General features: G+C 47.2%; 1 protein-coding gene across 1 annotated transcript in view; it reads left to right on the plus strand.

The window, feature by feature from the left end:
- The first annotated feature begins 988 nt into the window (after positions 1-988).
- Positions 989-24,307, plus strand: part of HUNK (hormonally up-regulated Neu-associated kinase) — a 126,236-nt gene continuing 102,917 nt past the window's right edge. Inside the window, exon 1 of the mRNA XM_030915155.1 lies at positions 989-1,249. Within this exon, the coding sequence (XP_030771015.1) occupies positions 989-1,249 (261 nt within the window). The remainder of the gene's footprint in view (positions 1,250-24,307) is intronic.

Consider the following 24,307-nt stretch of genomic DNA (forward strand, 5'->3'; position numbering starts at 1 on the left):
GGACCCAGGGCCGGGCACACAACCCGATCCACAGTCAACGGAGTTCGAGAGCCTTCCCCCTTCCCCCGCCCCGGGTGGGTGCGGCCAGTGGGGGATTTTACGGCCGAAAGGTCCAGAAAACCCAAGCCCAGAATCCGGGCGAGAGGCGCAGCCGGAGGCGCCCCGACCTGGGCGGCCCGGGAGCGCGCGCCTCCGAGGCCGCGCAGGATCTCCCAGTCTGGCGCTCAGGTGGCTCCTGCGTCCACTCCACCGCTCCCCTCCCCGGGCCCTCCCCTCTCGAGCGAGGGTCGAGTTTGACTGTGGCGCGCGGGGAAGGAGGGGCTACTAGGGATTTGAAAGTGCACGGGCTGCGGAGTGGAGCTCGCATCTGTTCCCGCCGCCCGCGACCGGATTAAATTTCTGCAAATTCAAACTGAATGGGGCTTTCTTCTGCTGCCTTCCAGAGGGCGCCTGCAACCCGCCCCGCGCTTCTCTTCGGCGGGAGCGGCCGCCCAGCGCACGGCTAGGAGCGATCGCGGGAGCCGGACCCGAGCCCGTGCGGGGCCAGACGGCGGCGGCGAGGCGGAGGCGCCCGGGCTCCGGGACCCAGGCACCCAGGCACCCGGACCCTGGGACCCAGGCGCCGCCGGACAGGGCCCCACCCCGCGCGCCCGAGCAGGACGACTGTCATTAGCCTCCTGGACGGGACCCGGGGCGGAATCCTGGTGTCCTGAAAGGGGCCCGGGCGACCCTCCGAGGAAGAACTTTTGGGGGCGGGGTCCCCGGTTCCGCGTCCCCTGGGCGGCCGCTATTGTCTGCGCGCCAGGCTTGGCGGCGCGGGGGGCGTGATCGCAGCGGCCCCGGGCGCGGGGTGCGGAGACCCGGGCGGGGCTGGGCCCAGGGCGGCGGCGGGAGAAGCCGAAGGAGCCGGGGGAGCCGAGGAGCCTGGGGAGGAGGAGCTGCGAGCGCGGGAGCCCAGCCGGAGCCGCGCGGGCCGCGGGCGAGCGCGATGCCGGCGGCGGCGGGGGACGGGCTCCTGGGGGAGCCGGCGGCGCCTGGGGGCGGCGGCGGCGCGGAGGACGCGGCCAGGCCGGCGGCGGCCTGCGAGGGAAGTTTCCTGCCGGCCTGGGTGAGCGGCGTGCCCCGCGAGCGGCTCCGCGACTTCCAGCACCACAAGCGCGTGGGCAACTACCTCATCGGCAGTAGGAAGCTGGGCGAGGGCTCCTTCGCCAAGGTGCGCGAGGGGCTGCACGTGCTGACCGGGGAGAAGGTGAGTCGCCCGGGCGCCGTGGGGCTGGGGGACAGGGGCGGGAGTCGGCGGCCAGGACCCCGCGGGGAGCACTGCACTGGGAGTCCCAGTGCACAGTCCCGGGCCGAGCGCCTTCCCCCTCCGCCCGCTTTCCTGTTGGGTTATAAGAGGGGTCGAGCCAAACGCGCACTCAGCCCCTCGCAGCCTTTCCCGAAGGGCGGCCTGGGGTCAGCTGCCCGGGGGCTGGGGGCTGGGGAGTGGACGGCAGTGCGGGGGGAAGCGTCCCGCGCCGCAGTTCTGCAAGTGGAAGGGCGCCGCCTGGCGGACACCAGCGCGGGGGGCGGGATGGGGCCTGTCTGCCCTCCGGGCCGGCAGGGGCTGCGGATCCGTGGCGAGGCGGAAACCAAGGCTAGAGGAGTTGGGCTCTTATGTCGGGGGGGGGGGAGCGGGGGGAGTCGTAAAGCTAACAGCCATCCTCTGGGGGAGCTTAGAGTCTGATCCCCGTCCTGGGCTCTGGGAGGAGGTGGGGGAAGGCTGAGATCCTGCATTCCTCCCCACCTGTGGACTCGAGCAGCTAGGGAATTTTTCGTGCTCAGGCTAGGGTTTGTGCTTCCGCCCTCCACCTGTCCATCCCTCAACCTGTGCTCCTCTCCATCCACTCAACCTTCCCACCCCTGCCGCCCATACCACCCACCATTCTCATCCCCGCCGTTCTCATCCGCTTCTCTCCGTCTCATCCCCTTCTCTCGGTTCCCCCAGCTTCTCTGTGCCCTCCAGCCTCAGGGTGGGAACTGCAGTGAAGACCCTGCTACTGGCAGGAGCAGAACTACAGATACCTCCCCAGAGATTGGGAGATGCCTTCTTATCTTTCTAGAAGAGGGGAAGGGAAAAGGGACCTCCCCGAGACCGAAAGGGGCGCCTCGCCAGCCTTGCTGGAAGTTAGGTGATTGTGAACCCTTGCCAGGCGAGGGGCAGGTAGATGGAAGGTGTCATTTAGAGCTGTGAGAAGAAACCCAAAAGCTGGTGACTTGCTTTTGAGGCCAGGTCACCCCAGGCTGGAGCTGCCAGAGCTCAGAGCCAATCCAGGCTGGAGCTGCCCCAAGCTCCTGTCATCTCGGGCTCAAGGCTGCCCCCAGGCTGGGGGTGGCTCAGCCCTGGAGGGGGACCCGCTCCTTTATGTGGTCTGTGGGTCAGGGAGGCGTCAGCCATCAGCCATCAGCCGCAAGGAGGGAAGGCGGAGTTCACTTCCCAACCGAGCAGGTGGCGTGGGAGCCAAGTCCTCTGCCTTCTTCCTGGGGACCTCTGCCCAGCCTAGGGCTGCCCTGTGAAACCCCTGGTCACAGGGCCAACCTGCCCTTTTTGCCTGTCACCAGCCTCACCCCACCTTTAGTTCCCCTCCCCCCATTTCCCCACTTTGTCTTGGAGCCTCTTGCCTGTGAGTGCAGGTCTCTGTCACCCCTGTCATTTTCCCTGTATTCCCTACAGCCGTTCTGAGTGAGCACCCCTTTATTATGGGTACGTGGGGTTAAAGTGAGTAGTTTTTAAAAGTGCCTGCATTCCCATGTGTTCAGTATGAACTTCAGTAACTCTTCAAAAAAAAAAAAAAAAAAAAAAAAGGGAAAACCTCCAAACCTCGTTCTAGTCCGCAGGAAGCGAGGCACACTTTTACTCTTCGATTCCATCCGATTCGTTTCGTAGTGAGCTGTGTAACTTCCACATTGCGAGTCCGTTCAGGGCGCAAGGATGCTGTGAGGTCACACAGTCGGCTAATTAGAGTGAGCTCACTTCTGGCCCTGTGTAAATTCCTGTTGGCACTGGCGATGGAAGTTTATTTTCATTGGAAACATATAGGATTCAGTCTGGTCGTGCATATTTCCTCTCTAAACATAACAGAAAGAGGCGAGTCTTTATGCTGACAATGTAATGGCAAACACTGCAAGTACATTCTTCTCGCCTACCCTGCTGCAGACTTCTGGCTTCTCTCCACTTTGCTGTGTTGTGCTGTGCCTCTGGCTCTGTAGCAGCGCATTTTTGCACCATAAAACTCTTGGCTTGGGCTGAACTGCCTGGGGGTGGATTCAGAGCTCAGCCAGGGCTTAGGTTCTGGAGCTCTGTGCTGGGCCCATTGGGAAGCCGGACATGCAGGGAATTCCTGCCCAAATAGGATTCACATGAAGACACTCGCTGCTTCCCGCAGGTGCCCACTCCCCTTTCCCTCCCGTTTTATCTTTCTTAAATGATGAATCTCACTTGATTGTTGCAATGACAGGAGATGTTAATTGGATGTGAAATTGTTCCCCTGGGCCCACTGATGGACTGCGGTTAAGGATGGTGGTTCTTCGGGTGGAGAAGGAGGCAGGGGAGAGATGTCTGTGTTGGAAAAACTTGGTTTCCTGGGATGCTTCTCCCCCGCGGGGAGAATCGGTGCTTCAGGGATTGCAGGCATTGGGAGAAATCTGGATTTTAGTTCACTCAGTCGCTGGCTTTAAAGAAACAATGGTGTCATTAATAGCATTTATCTCCCAAATCCAGCACAGTTAATGCTTAACTAATAGATTCGGGTTTTAGCAGATTGTAGGGATTAAAATGGTTGTGTGTGTGTGTGTGTGTGTGTGTGTGTGTGTGTGTATGCTTGACTCTGAGAAGGATTGCTAAATTAAAATGAGTCCCCATCCCCACTCGAGTTTTGGGTATTGCCTAACTAAGGCCAATCCTAACACTTTGGGAAGCCAAGGTGGGTGGATCACTTGAGGTCAGGAGTTCTAGATCAGCCTGGCCAACATGGTGAAACCCTGTCTCTACTAAAAATACAAAAAATAGCCAGGTGTGGTGGTGCACACCTGTAATCCCAGCTACTTGGGAGGCTGTGGCAGGAGAATTGCTTGAATTTGGGAGGTGGAGGTTGCAGTGAGCCTAGATTGTGCCACTGCACTCCAGCGTGGGTGACAGAATGAGACTCCATCTCAAAAAAAAAAAAAAAGTTTAAGATTTTAAATTTCTATAAACATTAAACTTAAAATAGAAGCAACTTAGAAGCCACGTATAATGTTTCTAATACAGACATTATAAATAATGTTTGTAAGGAATCAGTAAAACAATGGTCCTTTGTCATCAGCAATATATTTAGGTAATTCCTTAGAAGTTTGATTTAGTGGCCGGACGTGGTGGCTCATGCCTGTTATCCCAGCACTTTGGGAGGCCGAGGCCGGTGGATCACTTGAGGTCAGGAGTTTGAGACCAGCCTGGCCAACATGGAGAAACCCAATCTCTACTGAAAATACAAAAATTAGCTGGGTGTGGTGACACACACCTGTAGTCCCAGCTGCTTGGATGGCTGACACACGAGAATTGCAGGGACCCTGGTGTTGGTTCATAATACCATGAACCAGGATAGGCATGGTCTCTGGCACATGACAGGTTATTACGTTTTGTAAAAAATTGATAGAAGTTGAAGAAATATAGTTGGAAAAGCTGAATCGAGAAAAGAGTAGGTGTATCTCAGATATTGTAGGCAGGCAAACTACAAAACAAGAACAGACAGTCCATGCCACGGTTACCTTCTTTTGTGATTGAGTCTCACTGAGATACAAAGTTGAGTATATAAAATGATTGGTTAAGATGTTGAAGTATCTTGTTCTAACCCTTGGTTAAAAAATAATAAGCCTGCTTGTCACTTCCATCGGAACTATTTTTAGGCTAAGAATAAGGGTTGCCTGCTTACTGACTTGCCAATGATCATGCTTAGAGCACGACAGTGCCAGATACCTGGAGTGAAGGAGTTACTAAAAATACGATTTACTATGTTTTTCAGAGCAGGAAATATGACTAATTTGAGAGGTGGCCTTTTGGCAGATCTGTTTTTAGCAAGTATTTCTGAAACAAACAGGTGCTAAATCCTGTATTTTTGAAGTGCTAGAAATTTAGGGGTAATCGCTCTGAGGAACAAGAAATGCTTAGAGAACTGGAAATTCCTATTAATCCTTGGCAGGGACTTCTTGGCAAGAAGGAGGCATTTGCAAAGCACCTGCTTGGTGTGCCCTGTGTGACAAGGCACTGCCTGTAATTTCGGAGATTGCATTCTGCAGTTGCGGGCGGATTCTTTTGAACTTCCTGCTCTGCCTCATCTTTTTGAAGTACTTGTGAATGATGGAAATTGGCACGTAGGGCCTGGTTCCTAGTGTTCATTGATACAGGTCCTATGGACTTCAAAGGGTGCTTTGAGTCAGCGCAACAGTGCAGAAACGGTGCCTACGGAGAGGAGTACAACCCTACATTTTCTCTGCAGGTGTTGAGTCACGGCTATAGCTACCCGTGCATACCAATCCGACTCAAGTCTGCGAGACTATAGAATTCTGCATGCTGCCAGCTATTGGAGGTCAGCGCGGCCATCATCGGTCCCAGGGTTTATCTGCCCAGAAGGGGTGGGGAGTGGCAGCCATGTGCCCCCGAAGAGAGGGACAGGTTGTGGTGTTCTCTGTGGGAAGGTGGCTTGGGCACAGGGTATCATTTGCCTTGGAACATATATTCCCTCTGTTGATTATTTATGGTAATGGAGAGACCTGTTGTCTTGGCTAATTGAGACCCGTAGATAATCCCCAGGCCTTATTTTAGCTGATGGGTGAAACTTCTTTCTCTACTCAGCCCAGGTCTAAGTGCTGACCTGAATTGAATTTCACACTTTCTGATAGGAGGTACCGCTGGGTGGTAAGATGACCAGCAGGAAAGAGCTAGAAACACAGGGCCTGAATAGTCCCCGAGCAGAGGGATGCCTCTGTGAATTTCAGAGAGCTGTTCCCTCTCCTCCATCATCAGCACCAGCCCAGTGCTACAGTGTTGTATGGTTTTCTTCAGGGTCCCTCTCCCGTGCACATTCTGGTTAGATGCCTGCAGCAGCCCTGGGGTGGGTAAGCTTGTGGGTGTTCTTGCCTGCATGGATGACATAGAAGGGTGCCCTGAGTAGCTCTTCTCGCTGACATTCTCTATGAGTTTGCTAGGATGGTTCTAACAAATTACCGCACACTGTGTGGCTTCAACAACAGAAATTTATTCTCTCACAGTTCTGGAGGCCAGAAATCCAAAACCAAGGTGTCAGCAGGGCCGTGCTCCTTCTGTAGCCACGGGGAGGATCCTTCCTTCCCTCTTTCTAGCTTCTGGTGGTGGCATTTTCTGGCTTATGACTGCGGCACTCCGTCTCTGTGTCTGTCTTCACACAGTCTTCCTCCCTCTGACTGTCTCTTCTGTCTCTTAATCTCTTCCTGTCTCTTTATAAGGACACCAGTCATGGGATGGAGGTGCACCCTCATCCAGAATTGCCTCATTTTAACTCGATGACATCGACAAAGTCCCTATTTCCAAAGAAGATCGTATCCACAGGCACCGAGGGGACTTGAAGGTATCTTTTGGGGGAGCATAGTTCAAGCCCCGGCGCCTTTTTAGACTGTCAGTATTGGCTTGTGTCTGATTTCCTGGCAAGCAGATCTTGGGAAGGAGATGAATGTGCTTTTAGGGATTACTCTCAGAACTGACCTCTGCAAGGAAAGGGGCAAAGCAGCACTAGGCAGAGGGAGAAGCTGGGCTCCAATACCCCTCTCAGCCAAAGCCCCCGCCCATGCTGTGGTGAGTGCTGGAGCTGAGCTGGCCCTTCAGAGCTGGCCAACTTGGGATGAGAGGACTGGGATTTATATTTCTGCATGGGCCAGTCCTTGATGGGGGCTGCCCAGGCAAGGCGTATGGCCTTGGACAGGACAGTTGCTGAGGGCGGTTCCTGGGGAGAGCTCACTCCTGGGGGAGTGAATTCTTCAGCACTGATGGGGAATCTGGGGGTACAGCCCAGCATTTGCCGTTTACTGAAACAGACAGGGCCAGAGTCCAGGGTTCTTCATCTGAGTCCATACCCTATGGACCATAGACAACGTGGGCATCTTTTCCATGCCCACTTGGATATGCGTAGTCATCATTTCCATGTGTTGGTATCAAGTCCTCTCATCTCGTTACCTTGAAATATACAAGGTATGGCCAGGCGTGGTGGCTCATGCGTGTAATCCCAGCACTTCGGGAGGCCAAGGGTGGATCACCTGAGGTCAGGAGTTTGAGACCTGGCCAACATGGTGCAACCCTGTCTCTACTAAAAATATAAAAAAATTAGCCAGGCATGGTGGTGTGTGCTTGTAATCCAAGCTACTTGGGAGGCTGAGGCAGGAGAATCACTTGAACCAGGGAGGTGGAGGTTGCAGTGAGCCGAGATTGTGCCACTGTGCTCCAGCCTGGGCAACAAGAGCAAAAACTCCATCTCAACAACAACAACAACAACAAAGAAATATACAAAGTATTGCTGGTAAGTATAGTCCCCGTAGCAAACTTTAGCAGTTAGTCCTTCTATCTGTGTATGTTTGTACCCATGAACCAGCTTCTCTTCATCCTGCCCTACCTTGCAGCTCAATTGTGGTCTCTCACCCTGAAATGAGGGAGCAGCCAGCATGGCATCTCATTAGCAGATTCCATGTGCCACACGCTGGGACATTTTCTGGCCTCACATTTCTCTTAGGTTAGAACCATCAGGGCTCTGCTGTGTTTCTTGGTACTTACAAGGTTGAAAGCTCCCTTTATATGCTCTATGGGTTTTTTTCCTGAGAACTCTGGGGCAACTGAGAGTTGGGCCAAGTTGTGGCCCAACATGCCTACTTCAGAGACAGTGGCACTTTCCTGGGAAGAGACGCTCCCTCCCCCATCACTTGTGAGTGGTAGGAAAAGTTGTGGAAGGAGTTGTGGGAATTTGGATTTTTGATGAGTAGAGTAACAGTTTGGGACATTCTCATGGACGAAAATAACTATTCAGGGTAGAGCCACCTGTTAACATCCTCTTAGCACTCTTATGGTGGCCACTCTGCCCTAGCTATGCAACTTCTAATCACTGGGTTCTTCTTGGTTTTTAATCATCTTTGTGTTTGCAAGATGCGTTTGGTTAAGTTTTGGAACTGGTAATACAGACACATGGTCTGAAATTCAAAGGTTCTGAGAGGGTTTGCAGAGAGAAGTAACTGCTTCTTATCTGGGCTCTTCAGTTCCTGGGTCTTCTTATGAGAGGTCACCTCTCCTCCTAGTCCTTGTGTTTCCCTCCAGAGATACCCTATATGCATAGAAACCCACATACATATTTGTAAATGTGTAGGTATGGGCAGATTTTTCTTCTTTTATTGATACAAAATATTTTACATATTTGTGGGGTACATGTGAGTGTTGCATGCATAGAATGTGTAATGATCTAGCCAGAGAATCGACGTGTCCATCACCTGAGTATTTATTTCCATGGGCTGGTATCATTTCAAGTCCTCTATTCTAGTTACCTTGAAATATACAAAGTATTGCTGCTAAGTATAGTCACCCTAACAAACATTAGAATTTAGTTCTTCTATCTATGTATGTTTGTAACCATGAACCAGCTTCTCTTCATCCATCCCTCCCACCCACCAGGGCAGATGTATTTTTAAACTGTACATGCTGTTCATTATCTTGCTTTTTCACTTAGCAATGTCTTGAGCATCCTTCCCCATGACTACTACAGAATTGCCTCACTCTTTATGTTAATTAATTATTGCATAGTAGTCACTGTGTAGAGGAATCGTGTTGACTTAATCATCCCTTGTTGATGGACATTTAGGTAGTACATATTTTTTTTTTTTTGTTACAAACCATAGTGCGGTAAATATCAATTTCCATTTGTCACTTTATAAATGTGACCCTTCAGTGTATCTGAGGGGTAAATTCCTAGTCTTAGGCCAAAAGGTATGTCTGTTTTAACTGTTGATAAGTATTGCCAAACTGCCTGCCATAGAGGTTGGCAATTTATAATCACATTTATAACCCTTATAATTTATAAGGGTTCCCAACTTATAATCACACCCATCTGGTATGGGAGTGTTTGCTTTTCCACATGTCAGCCAACAGGGTACTCATTTTGATCTTTGCCAATCTAGTGTATTAAACAGGGTATCTTGTTTTATTTATTGTTTCTCTTATTGACATGGGAGTTGAGTATATTTTCATACCTTCTCAACTGTTTGTACTTCATTTCTGTTCATTGTTCATGTCCATTCCCCACTTTTCTTTTGGGTGTTTGGCCTTTTTCTTATTGATTTGTAGGAGCTCTTTATCTATTAAGGAAATTAGTCCTCTTTGAGTGATGTATTTTTGCAGTGTCTACCATCTTCCCTCACTCCCCATTATTCTTTCTCTTTTTCTTTGTGGTTCTTGCCATTTGCAGAAGTTATTTCTTGGGAGTTCATGAACTAGAGAAGGATATTGATAAGTTTTAGAGGTCTACAGAGCCCTATCAATTGTGTGCATGTAAACATATTTCTGAAGAGAGGGTCCATGGGTTTCAGCATATTCTAAATGGAGTTGTTTACCTCTAAAATAGTAAGAGCCACTGCTTTGTTGCCCATCCTTGTTGGCTCTGCTGACTAAATGGAGGTCTGCAGATTACTGGGCTGAGGGTTTGGATCACCTTGGTTTGTTAACACCAGTGCCAGTTGGGCTAAAGTTGCAGATTATACACACTCAGGCTAGGTAGGTAGGTTCTGCAACCATGGCCCTGGACTAAGCACCCTTGATTCTGCCCCCACCCTTACCATGCCTGGATTGCAAGGGAGAGGCATGATACTGTGTGGGATGATCTTTGGAAATCTTTGACTCTTGCTGGTTTAAGTAGAACAACTGTGAATCCATGTCTCATCATCTCTTCATGGGAAAGGTGGTACCATTTATGGTGGATGGTTGCTATGATCAGAATGTTTGTGTCCCCCAAAATTCTTTTGTTGAAATTCAAACCTCCAGTATGATGGTATTTGGAGATGGGGCCTTTGGGAGGTGATGAGATTTACCCTCATAAATGGGATTAGTGCCCTTATAGTAGGTGCCTCACTGAGGTTGTAGTGAGGAAAAAAAAAAAAAAAAAAAAAAAGCCAGGCCTGGTGGCTCACACCTGTAATCCCAGACTTTGGGAGGCCGAGGTGGGTGGATCACTTGAGGCCCAGAGCTTGAGACCAGCCTGACCAACATGGTGAAACCCCATTTCTACTAAAAAGACAAAAATTATCCAGGCGTGGTGGTGGGCACCTGTAATCCCAGCTACTCGGGAGGCTGAGGCGGGAGAATTGCTTGAACCTGGGAGGCAGAGGTTGCAGTGAGCCAAGGTCACGACATTGCACTCTAGCCTGGGTGACAAGAGCAAAACTCTGTCTCAAAAAAAAAAAAAAAAGTAAATAAAGGGTGCCTAAAGGAGCTTGTTTGCCCTTCTACCATATGAGGACTCAGAGAAAAGGTGCCATTTCTATGAGCCAGAAAACAGGCCCTCATCAGACACTGGATCTGCTGGTGTGTTAGGCTTAGACTTCCCAGCCTCCAGAATTGTGAGAAAGGTAAGTCTGCTCTTTTTTTTTTTTTTTTTTTTGATGAGTGTCACTCTTTGTTGGCTAGGCTGGAGTACAACGGCACCATCTTGGCTCAATGCAGCCTCTACCTTCTGGGTTCAAGTGATTCTTCTGTCTCAGCCTCCCGAGTAACTGGGACTACAGGTGCGTGCCACCATGCCCTGCTAATTTTTTTATTTTTAGTAGAAATGGGGTTTCGCCATGTTGATCAGGCTGGTCTCAAACTCCTGACCTAAGGTGATCCACCCGCCTCGGTCTCCAAAGTGCTGGGATTACAGGCACGAATCTCCATGCCTGGCCAAACTGTCTGTTCTTTATAAGGCATCCAGTCTATGGTATTATGTTACACCAGCCCAAGCTGACTAAGACAGTGGTTGAGAAGAAAGAGAAAGGGGGAGTATCGAGGGAAATGAAAACCTTTCAGGGAGCAAGAGCCACTACGTAACTTGGACTTAAAATATACTAAGCCGAGTATTAATACAGTAAGGCATGTGCGTGGCAGTGTACATTGGGACTCTTTGAGGGGCTTTGTCTACTTGAGAAGCCCTCTGAGGAGTAGCCCTGGTGGGGCCGACAGGCGGGCCCTGCTGTTGGAATTCCTGTGGCCTCGGCCTGATGACCATCTCTGAATGCTTTGTCCCCTGTCACTCTCTGCTTTGTCCCTCCTCCCCACTTGGACTGGTTTGCTAGGGCTGCCATAAGAGAGCACCACAGACCTGGGGGCTGGAACAGCAAGGCCTTACTGTTTCTCATTCTGGAGGCTGGAAGTCCAAAATCAAGGTGTTGGCAGGGTGGGTCCTTCTGAGGCTGTGCAGGAAGGATCTGTTCCATGTCCCGCTCCTCAGCTTATCCATGGCTGTCTTCTTCCTGTGTCTCTTTACATTGTCTGTCCTCCACGGGTGTCTGTCTCTCTCTGTACAAATGTTCCCTTTCGTTTTCTTTTTTTTTTTTTTTTTTTTTTTTTGAGATAGAGACTTGCTCTGTTGCCCAGGCTGTTGTGTAGCGGCACAATATTGGCTCACTGCAACCTCTGCCTCCCAGGTTCAAGTGATTTTCCTGCCTCAGCCTCCTGAGTAGCTGGGATTACAGGTGCGCGCCACCACACCCGGCTAATTTTTGTATTTTTAGTAGAGACCATTTCACCATGTTGGTCAGGCTGGTCTTGAACTCCTGACCTCGTGACCCGCCCGCCTCAGCCTCCCAAAATGCTGGGATTACAGACGTGAGCCACCACACCTGGCCTATGTTCCCTTTTGATAAGGACACCAGTTCAAATTGGATCAGGGCCCACCTTAATGACCTCACTTTAACTTGATTACTTCTCTAAAGACCTCATATTCAGGGGGCTGGGCGCAGAGGCTCATGCCTATAATCTTAGCTCTTTGGGAAGCCCAGGAAGGCAGATCACCTGAGGTCAGGAGTTTGAGACCAGTCTGGCCAACAAGGTGAAACCCTGTCTCTATGAAAAATACAAAAGTTATCTGGGCGTGGTGGTGCGCACCTGTAAACCCATCTACTCGGGAAGCTGAGGCATGAGAATCACATGAACCTGATTGGGAGGCAGAAGTTGCAGTGAGCCGAGATTGTGCCATTGCACCCCAAATTGGGAGACAGAATGAGACTCTCAAAAAAAAAAAAAAAAAAAAAAAGACCTTGTATTCAAATAAAGTACTGAGGTACTGGAGTTAGGACTGCAACAGATGAATTTTGGGCAGGGGGACATAATTAAACCTTTAACATTACCTGATCCCATGGCATATATTTAGAGTTGATGTGTTTGTCTCCCCACTAGAGTGTAAGCCCCATGAGGAGAGACCACTGCTCTATCCCCAGTGCCAAGAATAGTTTCTGGTACAGAGAATATGCTCAGAAAATCCTTTTTTTTTTTTTTTTTTTTTTTTTTTTTTTTTTTTGAGACAGTTCCACTCTTGTTGCCCAGGCTGGATCTTGGCTCACTGCAACCTCTGCCTCCCAGGTTCAAGCGATTCTCCTGTTTCAGCCTCTCAAGTAGCTGAGATCACAGGTGCACACCACCATGCCCAGCTAATTTTTGTAGTTTTAGTAGAGATGGAGTCAGGCTGGTCAGGCTGGTCTCGAACTCCTGACCTCAGGTGATCCACCTGCCTCGGCCTCCCAAAGTGCTGGGATTACAGGCATGAACCACTGCGCCTGGCCAGAAAATATTTTATGAATGGATCTAAGCATGGTTTAATCTTCCTAAGACATGTGACAGCCTTCTAGGGGGTACTGTCCAAGCTGGTAGGCTCTGGTTCTGCAAGCGCTGTATGTTTCTCTCATTCCTTGCTGCTGTGGGTATGCCTGTCTGGGTGATGACTATGTTGAACGGGTTGTCTGGCTGGTGCTCTGTAGAAAACTCCTGGCCCCTGAACAGCTGTGTTTTCTGCAGGAATTTAGGTAGGCACCTAGGTATCTGAGTGACAGGTAACCAACCAGAACCAGACAATATTTTGCAGTGTCAGGGGACTGTTAACGGACCCTTGCTCTTTCCTGAGAAAATGTAGCAACACTGCAACAGATGGGAGAAGTTGCTATTTGCAAACATACATTTTATTTTGGATGTTTCCCATGGAGATATATGTAGTTTTGGAGTCTGTGTCTTTGTGATTTTTTTTTTAATAAGTTTATTAGTCTCCTAAACCACATTCCTGCCAAAACATTTTGCAATCCTGCTTGCTTCTCTTGCCCATTTTCTGAGCCATTTGATTTCATTCTGGGCTCCCTCCCTGCATCACCAATGCTGTTTTCATCCTCTATTTGAGTTCTTGTTGTCTTACGTTCGACCCCAAGGCTTTTTGGTAAGTTGTCAGGCCGTCTTTCTGCCTTTCTTCAGACGCTTTTGTACGTGAAGCTCTTCTCTTTGTCACCATTGGCTCTTTGCCGGAGCTCTGTGTGTGGCAGCTTTAAAGTGTGCAGCAGTAGTGGGTGCCCCGTGAGCACAGAGCGTGGTGCTAAGAGACAAAGGAACAGTGGATGTTGCAACCACCTTCAGGGAGCCTTGCCAGCTCGGTTTAGGGATGATAGAATGAAGTTTGGATTCTTAGTGATTCCCCTGTCTATCTGCAGCAGAACACGGATTGCATAACCTTCCAAATCAATAAAAACCTGCAGGAAAGAAATGGGTACATGGATTTTGCTTTGACCCTGAGGAGGTCATACTGATCACGAAAATAATGAACATTTGTGGATCTCGTACCATCTGCTGGGCCATGTCTTGGATGCTTTGTTACATAAGACAACTTACTCTTCATAGTGGCCTTTTGTGGTAGGTACTGTTGTCCTGATTTTGCAGAGATGACCAGGATCTTGGTTTGCCTAGGACTCTCTCAAGTTTAATGTAGGAAGTCTTGGATTTGAGGAAGCCCCTCAGATAATGCCAAAACCACATTCACCCAGGAAAACATTTCATCAGAGTGTTTGGAGTCCAAACTGCAGGTTTCCAAATAATAGTATTAATAAGTAGCCAATCAGGTCATGAATCAGTGAAGAAGTAAAGCGCAAAGCCCTGGGCATTACTGGGATGCTTTTGTGAGTAACAATAACATCCATGTGTGCCACCAGGGAGTGAGGGGTGCTTTTCTCACACATGTAGTACTGGTCTACCATCTTTATGCATTCACTGTGAGATGAGGAGCTTGAGCTATTAATAATATGTGTGTTAGGCCAGATGCAGTGGCTCACGCCTGTAATCCCAGCACTTTGGGAGGCCGAGGCAGGTGGATCACTTGAGATCGGGAGTTTGAGACCAGCCTGTCCAACATGGTGAGACCCTGTCTCTACTAAAAATACAAAATTAGCTGGGTGTGGTGGCGCATGCCTGTAATCCTAGCCACTCAGGAGGCTGAGGCAGGAGAATCGCTTGAACCCAGGAGGCGGAGGTTACGGTGAGCCGAGATTGCAGGCCATTGCACTCCAGCCTGGGCAACAAGAGTGAAGCTCACCTCAAAAAACAAACAGACAAACACACAAAAAATGGGTGTTGTATATGCACACACAAATGTATGTGTGTGTATATATATAAATGCATGCATATACACAGATGTATTTGTGTATTATATATAACATTAAATATAAATTATATAATACTATGCTAAATATAAACACACACATATACCTTTTTGTTAGCAGACTTCCTCAATGAAGGAAGCAGTGGGGACTGGTAGCTCTCTGGGTAGCTCTGGTTAGCTTCAGTCTATCTCTAGCACTTCTCTTTTGCGCTGGGGGTTGAAAAATCTGCCAGAGGGGAGAGAGGTTTTGAATCACATCGTGAAGCTGGAAGTGCATTCCTATGTCGCGCAGTGAACAGTCCCTTCCAGTCTCCTCATTAAACCATCCTCCTACGAGAATGAACACAGATTACCTATTAAAAACAAAACAAAATACCCAGCACTTTTGCCTTATTTTGCCGACGATTTGGAGCCAGACCAGCTTTCCCAAGCCATTGCTTAGTCCTCACTTGGGCTGAGAAAGGACATCAGAGGCAAACGGAATGAGGAAGTGCCCCAGGTGAAAAGCAGGCTTAGGGAAAGTTAGCTGTGGAGTCTGAGATCAGAATATTTTAACATTTTATCTGAGCCCTACCTTAGTGAAACCAAATGGATAAAGATAAGTGTTATCACTTATATAATCTGGTTTTTAGTTGGAATTACTGCTGCTCTGATGTAGCTTTCTCCGTGCATTCTTGATTCCAGGTTAAAAATTTAATTAGAAAAACTAGTCGATGACTCAGTTCTCAGTTGAACATTTACATTTAATAATACTAATAACGAAAACTTGTTTTGAAAGCACGTCTCCAGGTTTGCATAGTGTCATTCCCATAGGGTGACATTTTATTCTATTAAAAGCTAACATTTGTGAGAAGTAGTTGCAATTTCAAGGCCAATTTGACATAATAAAACTTGAATTTCTCTCTGGAGGGAAGGTGCTGGATGGCTATTGTACTCTCACCTAATTTATTACTCTGAGATGCTTTTTCCAAGATCAAGAGTGGGCTTTTTATCATAAAGGCCATTAAAGCAGCTGAGAAAGTACCTGAGAATGTGTGGGGTAACAGATAGTTTCTTTCCAGGGTTCAGACTTAGAATTATGTCCTCCAGATTTCAAAGGAACATATTACCCAACAGCGCATTTATTTTTAAAAAGTCTAATATAAATCAGTGTTTTTTCTATGATCAACTATAAATATTTTTTAAATAATATATTTTTAAGTATTTTTGATCGAGCATTAAGAATTTTAAAATTCTTTAAATCTTAACTGATTTATTATACTGTGACTTAACTATCACAGGTATATTCCAGAATATTTGAGATTTTTAACAGATCAAAAGAAATCTTGGGCTCATATTTGATAGTTGCCATCTAAATCACGGCCACTTATACATACTTTTTTATTGTCAATTTTGCCACTTGTTACTATACTAATCACATTGCATTATCCACTCTTTCTGTTTTAGATACCTTTTTTTTTTTGAGACAGAGTCTTGCTCTATTGCTCAGGCTGATATGCAATGGCGCAGTCTCAGCTCACTGCAACCTCCGTCTCCTGGGTTCAAGTGATTTTCCTGCGTCAGCCTTCCAAGTAGCTGGTATTACAGGCACCCGCCACCACGACCAGCTAATTTTTGTGTTTTTAGTAGAGACAAGATTTCACCTTGTTGCTTCGGATGGTCTTGAACTCCTGACCTCAGGTAATCCATCTGCCTCTGCCTCCCAAAGTGCTGGGATTACAGGCGTGAGCCACCACGCCCAGCCGATAAATATTCTTTAAAAGTTTGATTTCTGGTGATGCATAGCATTCCATTATTTGGAGTTGCTGTGATTTTTAAATCCAGTTCCCAATTGTTGGACATTGAGGTTGTTTCAAAATTTTCCCTGGAAACGTGATAACTGCTGTTATTATCCTTGTATGTTCATCTCTGAGTCATTCCTTAAGATAAATAGTTGGAAGGCTTTTGACACATTGCCACATTGCACTTTAGAAAGGTTATACCAAGTGACACAACAGATATGAAAGTGACTTTTTAACTGAGCATTTTGATAATTAGTAAGGCTAATCATAATTTGTGTACTTGATTGAAAATGTGTTTCTTCTTTTATGAACTGTTAATAATTTTCCCCCATCTTTCTCCTGTTTATCTTACTGGTTTATAGAAACTCTTTTCGTATTACAGATATTAGCTTTTGTTTACAAAGAAAAACGTTAGACAAATTAAATTTGACGATTTAATTGAGCCAAGAATGATTTGAGAACAGAGCACCCCCCGGCCCTGACCCCCAACCAGACAAAATGGAAATGAGGTACAGAAACAGGCTGGATGTGGTGGCCCATGCCTGTAATCCCAGGACTTTGGGAGGGCGAGGTGGGTGGATCACTTGAGGTCAGGAGTTTGAGACCAGCCTGGCCAATGTGGCAAAACCCTGTCTCTACTAAAAATACAAAAATTAGCTGGGCATGGTGACCCACCCCTGCAATCCCAGTTACTCGGGTGGCTGAGGCGTGAGAGTAGCTTGAACCCAGGAGGTGGAGGTTGCAGTGAGAGGAGATTGCGCCACTGCCCTCCAGCCTGGGAACAGAGTGAGACTTTGTCTCAAACAAACAAACCAAAAAGAAAAGAAAAGAAAAGAAAAGAAAAGAAAAGAAAAGAAAGAAACAGCTGGATTGCTTACAGCTTGGCATTTGTTTTATTTGAACCTGTGAACACACCTGTGATTGGCCCAGACTCTGTGATTGGTACAAGAGTAGGTTACATTTAATAATACTATTAAATGTATTATTACACATCTGTTTACACATTCTGTTAGGATCCTGTTTACACATGCAACTTAGGTTACAGTTCACTATGTACAGATAAACCATTAGGCTGAACTTAAAATATGTAAGAAAGCAACTTTAAACTTTATTTAACATTTTTTTATGTTGCAAATATTTTCTCCCAGGTGGTCATTTGCCTTTTGATTCACCTTATGGTGCTTTTATTTTAGGAAGGGGGCAGAGGCACATAGAAATGTTGTGTTTTGTGGAATCAATCCAATAGCCTTTTATCTTTAGTTTTCTCTCATTGCTTTGATGCATAAGTAACCTAGAGGGTTTGTTGTTGGTTTTGTCTTATACATGATCAGTGGGTCCAGTGTTTCATAGTTGTCTGCAGAAAAATCTTTGCATTGGGTAGGGGTATTTGACTATAGATTCTAACCTGTTACATAATGATTTAACCTGTTGGTGTTATGCACTAAAGCACAGGCTGTGGGGACTGACAGCTTGGGGGCCCCATCTGCTTTCTGCTACTTGGTATCTGTGTGATCTTGGGCACAGTGTTCAAAAACTCTAAACTTCAGCTTCTGTATCTGCAAAATGGTGATAACCATACCTCATGGTATTCAATGAGAAGTTGGTTTTTAAAAAATACATATATATGTGTATATATATGTGTGTATATATATGTGTATATATATGTGTATATGTGTGTATGTGTGTGTGTGTGTGTGTATATATATATATATATATATATAGTGTGTGTGTGTGTGTGTGTGTAAAGCACATAGCCTGAAAATACAGTCATTATTGTGTTAGTCAAAAAACAGTGGCCGGACGTGGTGGCTCATGCCTGTAATCCCAGCACTTTGGGAGGCCAAGGTGGGCGGGTCACCTGAGATCAGGAGTTTGAGACCAGCCTGTCCAACATGGTGAGACCCTTGTCTCTACTAAAAAGATTCCAAAAAATTAGCCAGGCATGGTGGCGCATGCCTGTAGTCCCAGCTACTTGGGAGGCTGAGGCAGGAGAACCCGGGAGGCGGAGGTTGCAGTGAGCTGAGATCACACCACTGTGCGTTAGCCTGGGTGACTGAGGCAGACTCTCTCTGAAAAAAAAAAAAAAGGAAAGAAAAAAAAAAAAGAAATGGTGGTTGGTTGTTCTCTTCATTTAGACTTTCATAGTTGTATTTACGCCTTAAAAGTATGTATTATTTAGGGTCTTTTAGGTGGTAAGAAACAGATACCCACTCAGTTTATCATAGATAACAGCGTTTTGTTTTAAGGATAAAGTGAGGTGAGGCAAAAGATGATGGGGGCGCCTCTTCCGTCAACACCTCCCTGAGGACCGGAATGCCTCTCCGGAGGTCTGCATTCCTGGGATTCCACTTCCCTCTTGCCCACCTCTGCCTTGGACCTCCTTTTCTTGACAGCTTCTGTGCTTCCTAGGGAGCATCCTGCCATTCACCCTGCCCCCTGCCTCAAGGCTTCTCACTATTCCTGGCTTCTCTGCCTCCTCCTGTGTTTCACTTTTTGCTCTTTCTGGATGTAGAGGAGGGAAAAATGTCTTCCCTCCACCTTTCTACTTCTTTGGTTGGGCTACAGATTAAACTGACATAAGACAGAGTAGAAGGAGGAAAACCACATTTAAGGCCATGGTATGCATGGGAGTCCCACAGAATATGAGACTCCAAGAAGGGCCAGGTCATGGAAGCTTCTACAGCATCCTGAGCTACAGAAAAGAATAGAGGCTTGAGGCTTTGGGGGTAGTGGCGATGCGTTATGGGAGGATGAGGGGAAGGAATGTATGGTGGTGAATAAAGATTGTCTTGTTTTGCAGATAAAAGTCTTCCAGGTAACAAAAGTTACCTGGAGCAACTCTCTTCCTGATACATAAATTTTCTTTATAGATATTATTATTATTATTTGCAAAAGAACAGCTTTTCGGAGCTACTTCTATGTTTGCAGTTTCTCAGGATAACCAGCTCAAACTATGCCAAATAATTATAATTGGAGGCCGGGCGCGGTGGCTCAAGCCTGTAATCCCAGCACTTTGGGAGGCCGAGACGGGCGGATCACGAGGTCAGGAGTTCGAGACCATCCTGGCTAACACGGTGAAACCCCGTCTCTACTAAAAAATACAAAAAAAAAAAAGCTAGCCGGGCGAGGTGGCTGGCGCCTGTAGTCCCAGCTACTTGGGAGGCTGAGGCAGGAGAATGGCGTAAACCCGGGAGGCGGAGCTTGCAGTGAGCTGAGATCCGGCCACTGCACTCCAGCCTGGGCGACAGCCAGACTCCCTCTCAAAAAAAAAAAAAAAAAAAAAAAAAAAAAAAAAAAAAAATTATAATTGGAGTGTCATGTTCTGGTCTCCTATAGTCATGTTTCGGGGTGGTTGGTGTGTCCTGAGCCCCAACATGGGTATTATTGGATCTCCTTATATTTCTGGGATTGATGACATCGTTGTAGAAGTGTGATACTGGAATCCTTACTGACCTTACCTCCTTGTCACCTTTTTGCCACTGAGTGTCCTGTAACAGCAGAGAATCATTTTGACAGTGGAAGAAAGAATACTATTGATAGATGATCCTCCACGAGTTACTAGATTAGTATGGTTTGAGAAAGTTTGTGGGACAGTTTAATTGTCACGTTTTTGATCGGGTAGGCAACTCTTGCCTCAACACTCAGGAAAACATGTTACTGCCTTTAAGGGTTACACTTTCTCCCATGTTTGTGTTTTTGGGGATAACTTGCTGCATTTTTTCACTGACTCTTTGCTAGAAGTTCTGTCATTTCCAATGTGATCTAAGGCCCCTTTAGATTCCGGGACTGCGTTGAGAATTTTGTCTTGGATTCTTATTGCCAAAATTTCTGGGTTTCCAATTCCTGTGGTTTCTCCCTTCTTCCCCAAGGCTGCGTTTTTTTGGTACCTTTTCAACTGCTTTTGGCTGCCAGTTGTCCTCTGGTGTGAGAATAGAATATTGATTGCTTCCTGTTGCCTGTGGGACAGGAATGCTTCTTGAATTAGAGCTAATTCTGGAGTTTAAAGTATTAAATGTCAAATTTGAAAGAAAGCATGTCTAAGACCTCTTTGTTGTGGAAGGGAAGGTCATCCCAGGGCCTAGGGGAAGGGAAAGGAAGAAAGAAAAGAGAAAGGAGAAAATAGCTGATGACTTCTCCTTTTTCCAGATCATTCCCTCTACACTCACGGAACGCTCTTTCCATTTTCGTAAAATCCATTTTTAGGCTCAAAATTCTGCATCTCAAGCCATTTGCCAGGTGTACTGTGATGTCAGAATACTCACTGCTGGGGAAATTGCCCCGTTGTAACTAGCTTAAAAAATAACACAAATGATACCTTTACTTGGAGATGATCGTTTGTTTTTTCATTAAAACACTTAATGATGGCCCTTTTTATGCAGAGCTGCTGATAACCTGTGTGGGCTTTTGTACACATTGGAAACGCTGTGCCTTGCCAGACCAATTAGAAAAAGACCTCCCCTCTGGGTCAACCAATTAAAAAAAAGCACATCCTCAAGTGGGCCAATTAGAAAAGGCGTCCCCTCTGGGCAGCCCAGTTGGACAAAGGCTTCCTGTTTGAATGGTTGCAGCTGCAAGGTGCATGGTTTAGCAAACAGACAGCATTTCGGGAGGAAAATATATCCTTTGCTCTAGGGCACAGAGTTGGCAAGCCAAGTGGGGTCTGGATTTTTCCCCCCAAAAGGTCCCCTCCATTGGGTGCTTTTGTCTGAGGCACCAAGTGCACTGCGAACAGGCTCAAGAATCAAATCTGCCCCAGTGGAGCCTGCCTCCTGGAGCTGGAGCTAAGCTGTGAATCACTTTTCCACTATTACAGTGGAAAAGTCCATGTTTCTTCCAACAGTGACTGATTAAGTGTCCCAGGATTTTAGCGAATCTCAGGTAAAAATCGGCAGAATCAGTCCTGGTCTCTTTCTTTGGCAAAGTCTGCTTCGTTGCTTGTTCTGTAAGAGAAAGAGCAGCAAGATGAAGAATTTGGATGATAAATACATTCAGTGTGTTTATGTCACTCAAGGCCCAGGAGACACACGACATGCTCTGGCATATGTAACAATTAGGGTCTTGGGGAAATGCCCTTCACGAGACCTGTGAACTTTGTGTCTCCTGAGTCATCATTCAACCTGCCGCAGGGGCCCAGGGCTCTCAGACTTCCTGTGTGTTAAGAGCCGAAGCAGCTGTTAAACTCGAGTCCCGGAGACTCCGGTCTGCAAATTCGAAGAGAAAATTCCCCCCAAAGTGCTGATTGCTTATCAGCCCTGTTCCTTCCTTGGATGGGGAAATGGTGTGACAATTTAATAACGGGCCTGTGACAATTACATGCAAGTGGAGAGAATGAAAAACTAGCCTTGGAACAGAGATTTTTCTGTTTTCTGGGAATGGTACGTGGTGGTTTTGGCTTTCTCTGTGTGTAGTTGGAGAGGCCCATCCATCTCTGTGTGACAGAGGAAAATTTCAGCATTAGGAAAGTAACTTCTGATTTCTCACAAACAGCTGGGTGGGCCATGCCTCACTGGTGCTCAGGCTGAAGCAACCTTTTAAATAGAGTTGCCCAGTGTGGCTTCTGCATCCGAAAGGGCCAGTGAGCTGCTGTGTGTTTCGCGGTGGTGCTGAGATCTTGTCATCCTGAGCACCCCTAGTAGAGGGTCAGTGTGAAGGAGGGCATTACCTTGAACCTGACAAGTCTTATATCTGTCAGGGTGTTTGCTGTGGACTGAATTGTGACCCTCAACCCCAAATTCATATGTTGAAGTCCTAACCCCCAGTATCTCAGAAGGTGACTGCATTTGGAGATAAGATCATAAAGGGGTGATTAAGGTGAAATGAGGTTATCTGGATGGGCCTTCATCCAATATACCTGGTGTCCCTAGAAGAAGAAGAAATTTGGACACAGACGTGCGCACATACAGAGAGAGACTGTGCGAAGGCACAGTGAGAAGGTGGCCATCTACACGCCAAGGAGAAGGGCCTCAGGAAGAAACGACCCTGCTGACACTTTGATCTCGGACTCTGGGCATCCAGACCTGTGAGAAAATACAGTTCTGTCGTTGGAGCCGCCCAGTCTATAATCCTTTGTTACGGCAGCCCTGGCCAACTAACACACTCTTCATACACCTCCATTTGCTGAGTGGCCCAGAAGCTGAGGTCAGTTTCAGGAATCACGCTGGGAAACTTCACCTGATTCACGAGACCACTTTCTAATGGGATCCTCCTTTTCAGTAACTTTTTCCTCTGGGTAGGAGCCTGGGGTTTCTCTCTCTCACTTCTTGCCTCACTAAACTCTGTTCTGTAATGAATCACATTCTGTCCAGATACCACGATACCTGGAAACAATGTCCTCCTTGAGTAAGGAAATCAATAATACTCATTGGATTCCTGACTCGTATGGTGTTGTGTGCTGTCTCATTCCATGTTGGGTCAAGAAAAACAAACAAACAAACAAGAAAATGTTTTCCCTATAGTGCTGTCTTGGTTTCCCTGGCATATTTCTACAAAACACCATCAAAAGAAGAAGGTGTTCCAAGTTCCTATTAGAATTTCTTCATGGACACATATAGATGTATGAAATTATTAGGATGGTCCATAAAGCTCTTTATATTGTTTGTTGGATATTGACACATGACTTGTGTTACTTTGCATATGATTTGTGTGAACCCAAAAGATTATTCTCTGTAGCTCTTAAAATGTTCACTCTTTAGGAACACTCTTAAAGTGATCAACTAAAAAATGCTGTTGCTAGTAGCGTGATGTCATATGCATTAGTTGCCTGGGGCTGCCGTAACAAAGTACTACAAACTGTGTGGCTTAGGGCCGGGCGCAGTGGCTCACACCTGTAATCCCAGCACTTTGGGAGGCCAAGGCAGGCAGGGGTTTGAGACAAGCCTGGGTAACATGGGGAGACCCTGTGTCTACAAAAATACGAAAATTACCCAGAAGTGGTGGCGAAGGGCTGTAGTCCCAGCTACTTTTGGGAGGCTGAAGTGGGAGGATCACTTGAGCCTAGGAGGTGGAGGCTGCGGTGAGCTGAGATCGCACCACTCACTGTAGCTGGGGTGACAGAGCAAGACCCTGTCTCAAAAAACCAAAACAAAAAAACAACAGCAACAACGACAAAAAACTGTGTGGCTTAAACAATGAAAATTTATTGTCTCATTCTGGATACCAGAAATCTAAGATCAAGGTGAGCTGGTTCCCTCCGAGGGCTGCAAGGAAAGGTTCTTTCCAGGCCTCTCTTCCAGCCTCTGATAGCCCCAGGCATTCCTGGCTTGAAGGGCATCCCCCCTGCATCTTCACATCATCTTGCCTCTGTGCATGTCTGCCTCTTGTTCACATTTTCCATTTAATAAAGACACAGTCATGTTGGATTAGGGCCCACCGTAATGACCTCATCTTAACTGGGTCATCTGCGAAGACTCTATTTCCAAATAAGGTCACATTCACGGATGCTGGGAGTTAGGACTCCAGCACCTTTTGGGGGGACAGAATTGACCCGTAACACCATGTTATTGTTTTTCTTATCCCATCTCATTAGCTGCAGAAAGGTCTTTGGACCCTGGAAGCAAAGAGCAAGAGACAGGCAAAGGCCAAGAGGACAGTGAAGGAGGTGGGGTGGTCAGGGCTAAAAGATGGACTGCCCCGGGCATTGATGTTCCATGGGCTTTGGGTGGAGAGTGCTGCCTGGACCTTCAGGTAGCTTCATTGCCTCTGTTCCACCATGTTCTATCTTTCCGAGATACTCACCTCCTCCCCTGCCCTGGGATGCTCATCATTGTTAAGTGCACTTGGGTTTATGGTTCACTGACAGTTCTCTTGGAGAGAGAAAGAGGGAGGCTACGTGGAGTAGGGATGCAT

The sequence above is a fragment of the Rhinopithecus roxellana genome, chromosome 13, assembly GCF_007565055.1.
Source record: "Rhinopithecus roxellana isolate Shanxi Qingling chromosome 13, ASM756505v1, whole genome shotgun sequence".
NCBI lineage: Eukaryota > Metazoa > Chordata > Mammalia > Primates > Cercopithecidae > Rhinopithecus > Rhinopithecus roxellana.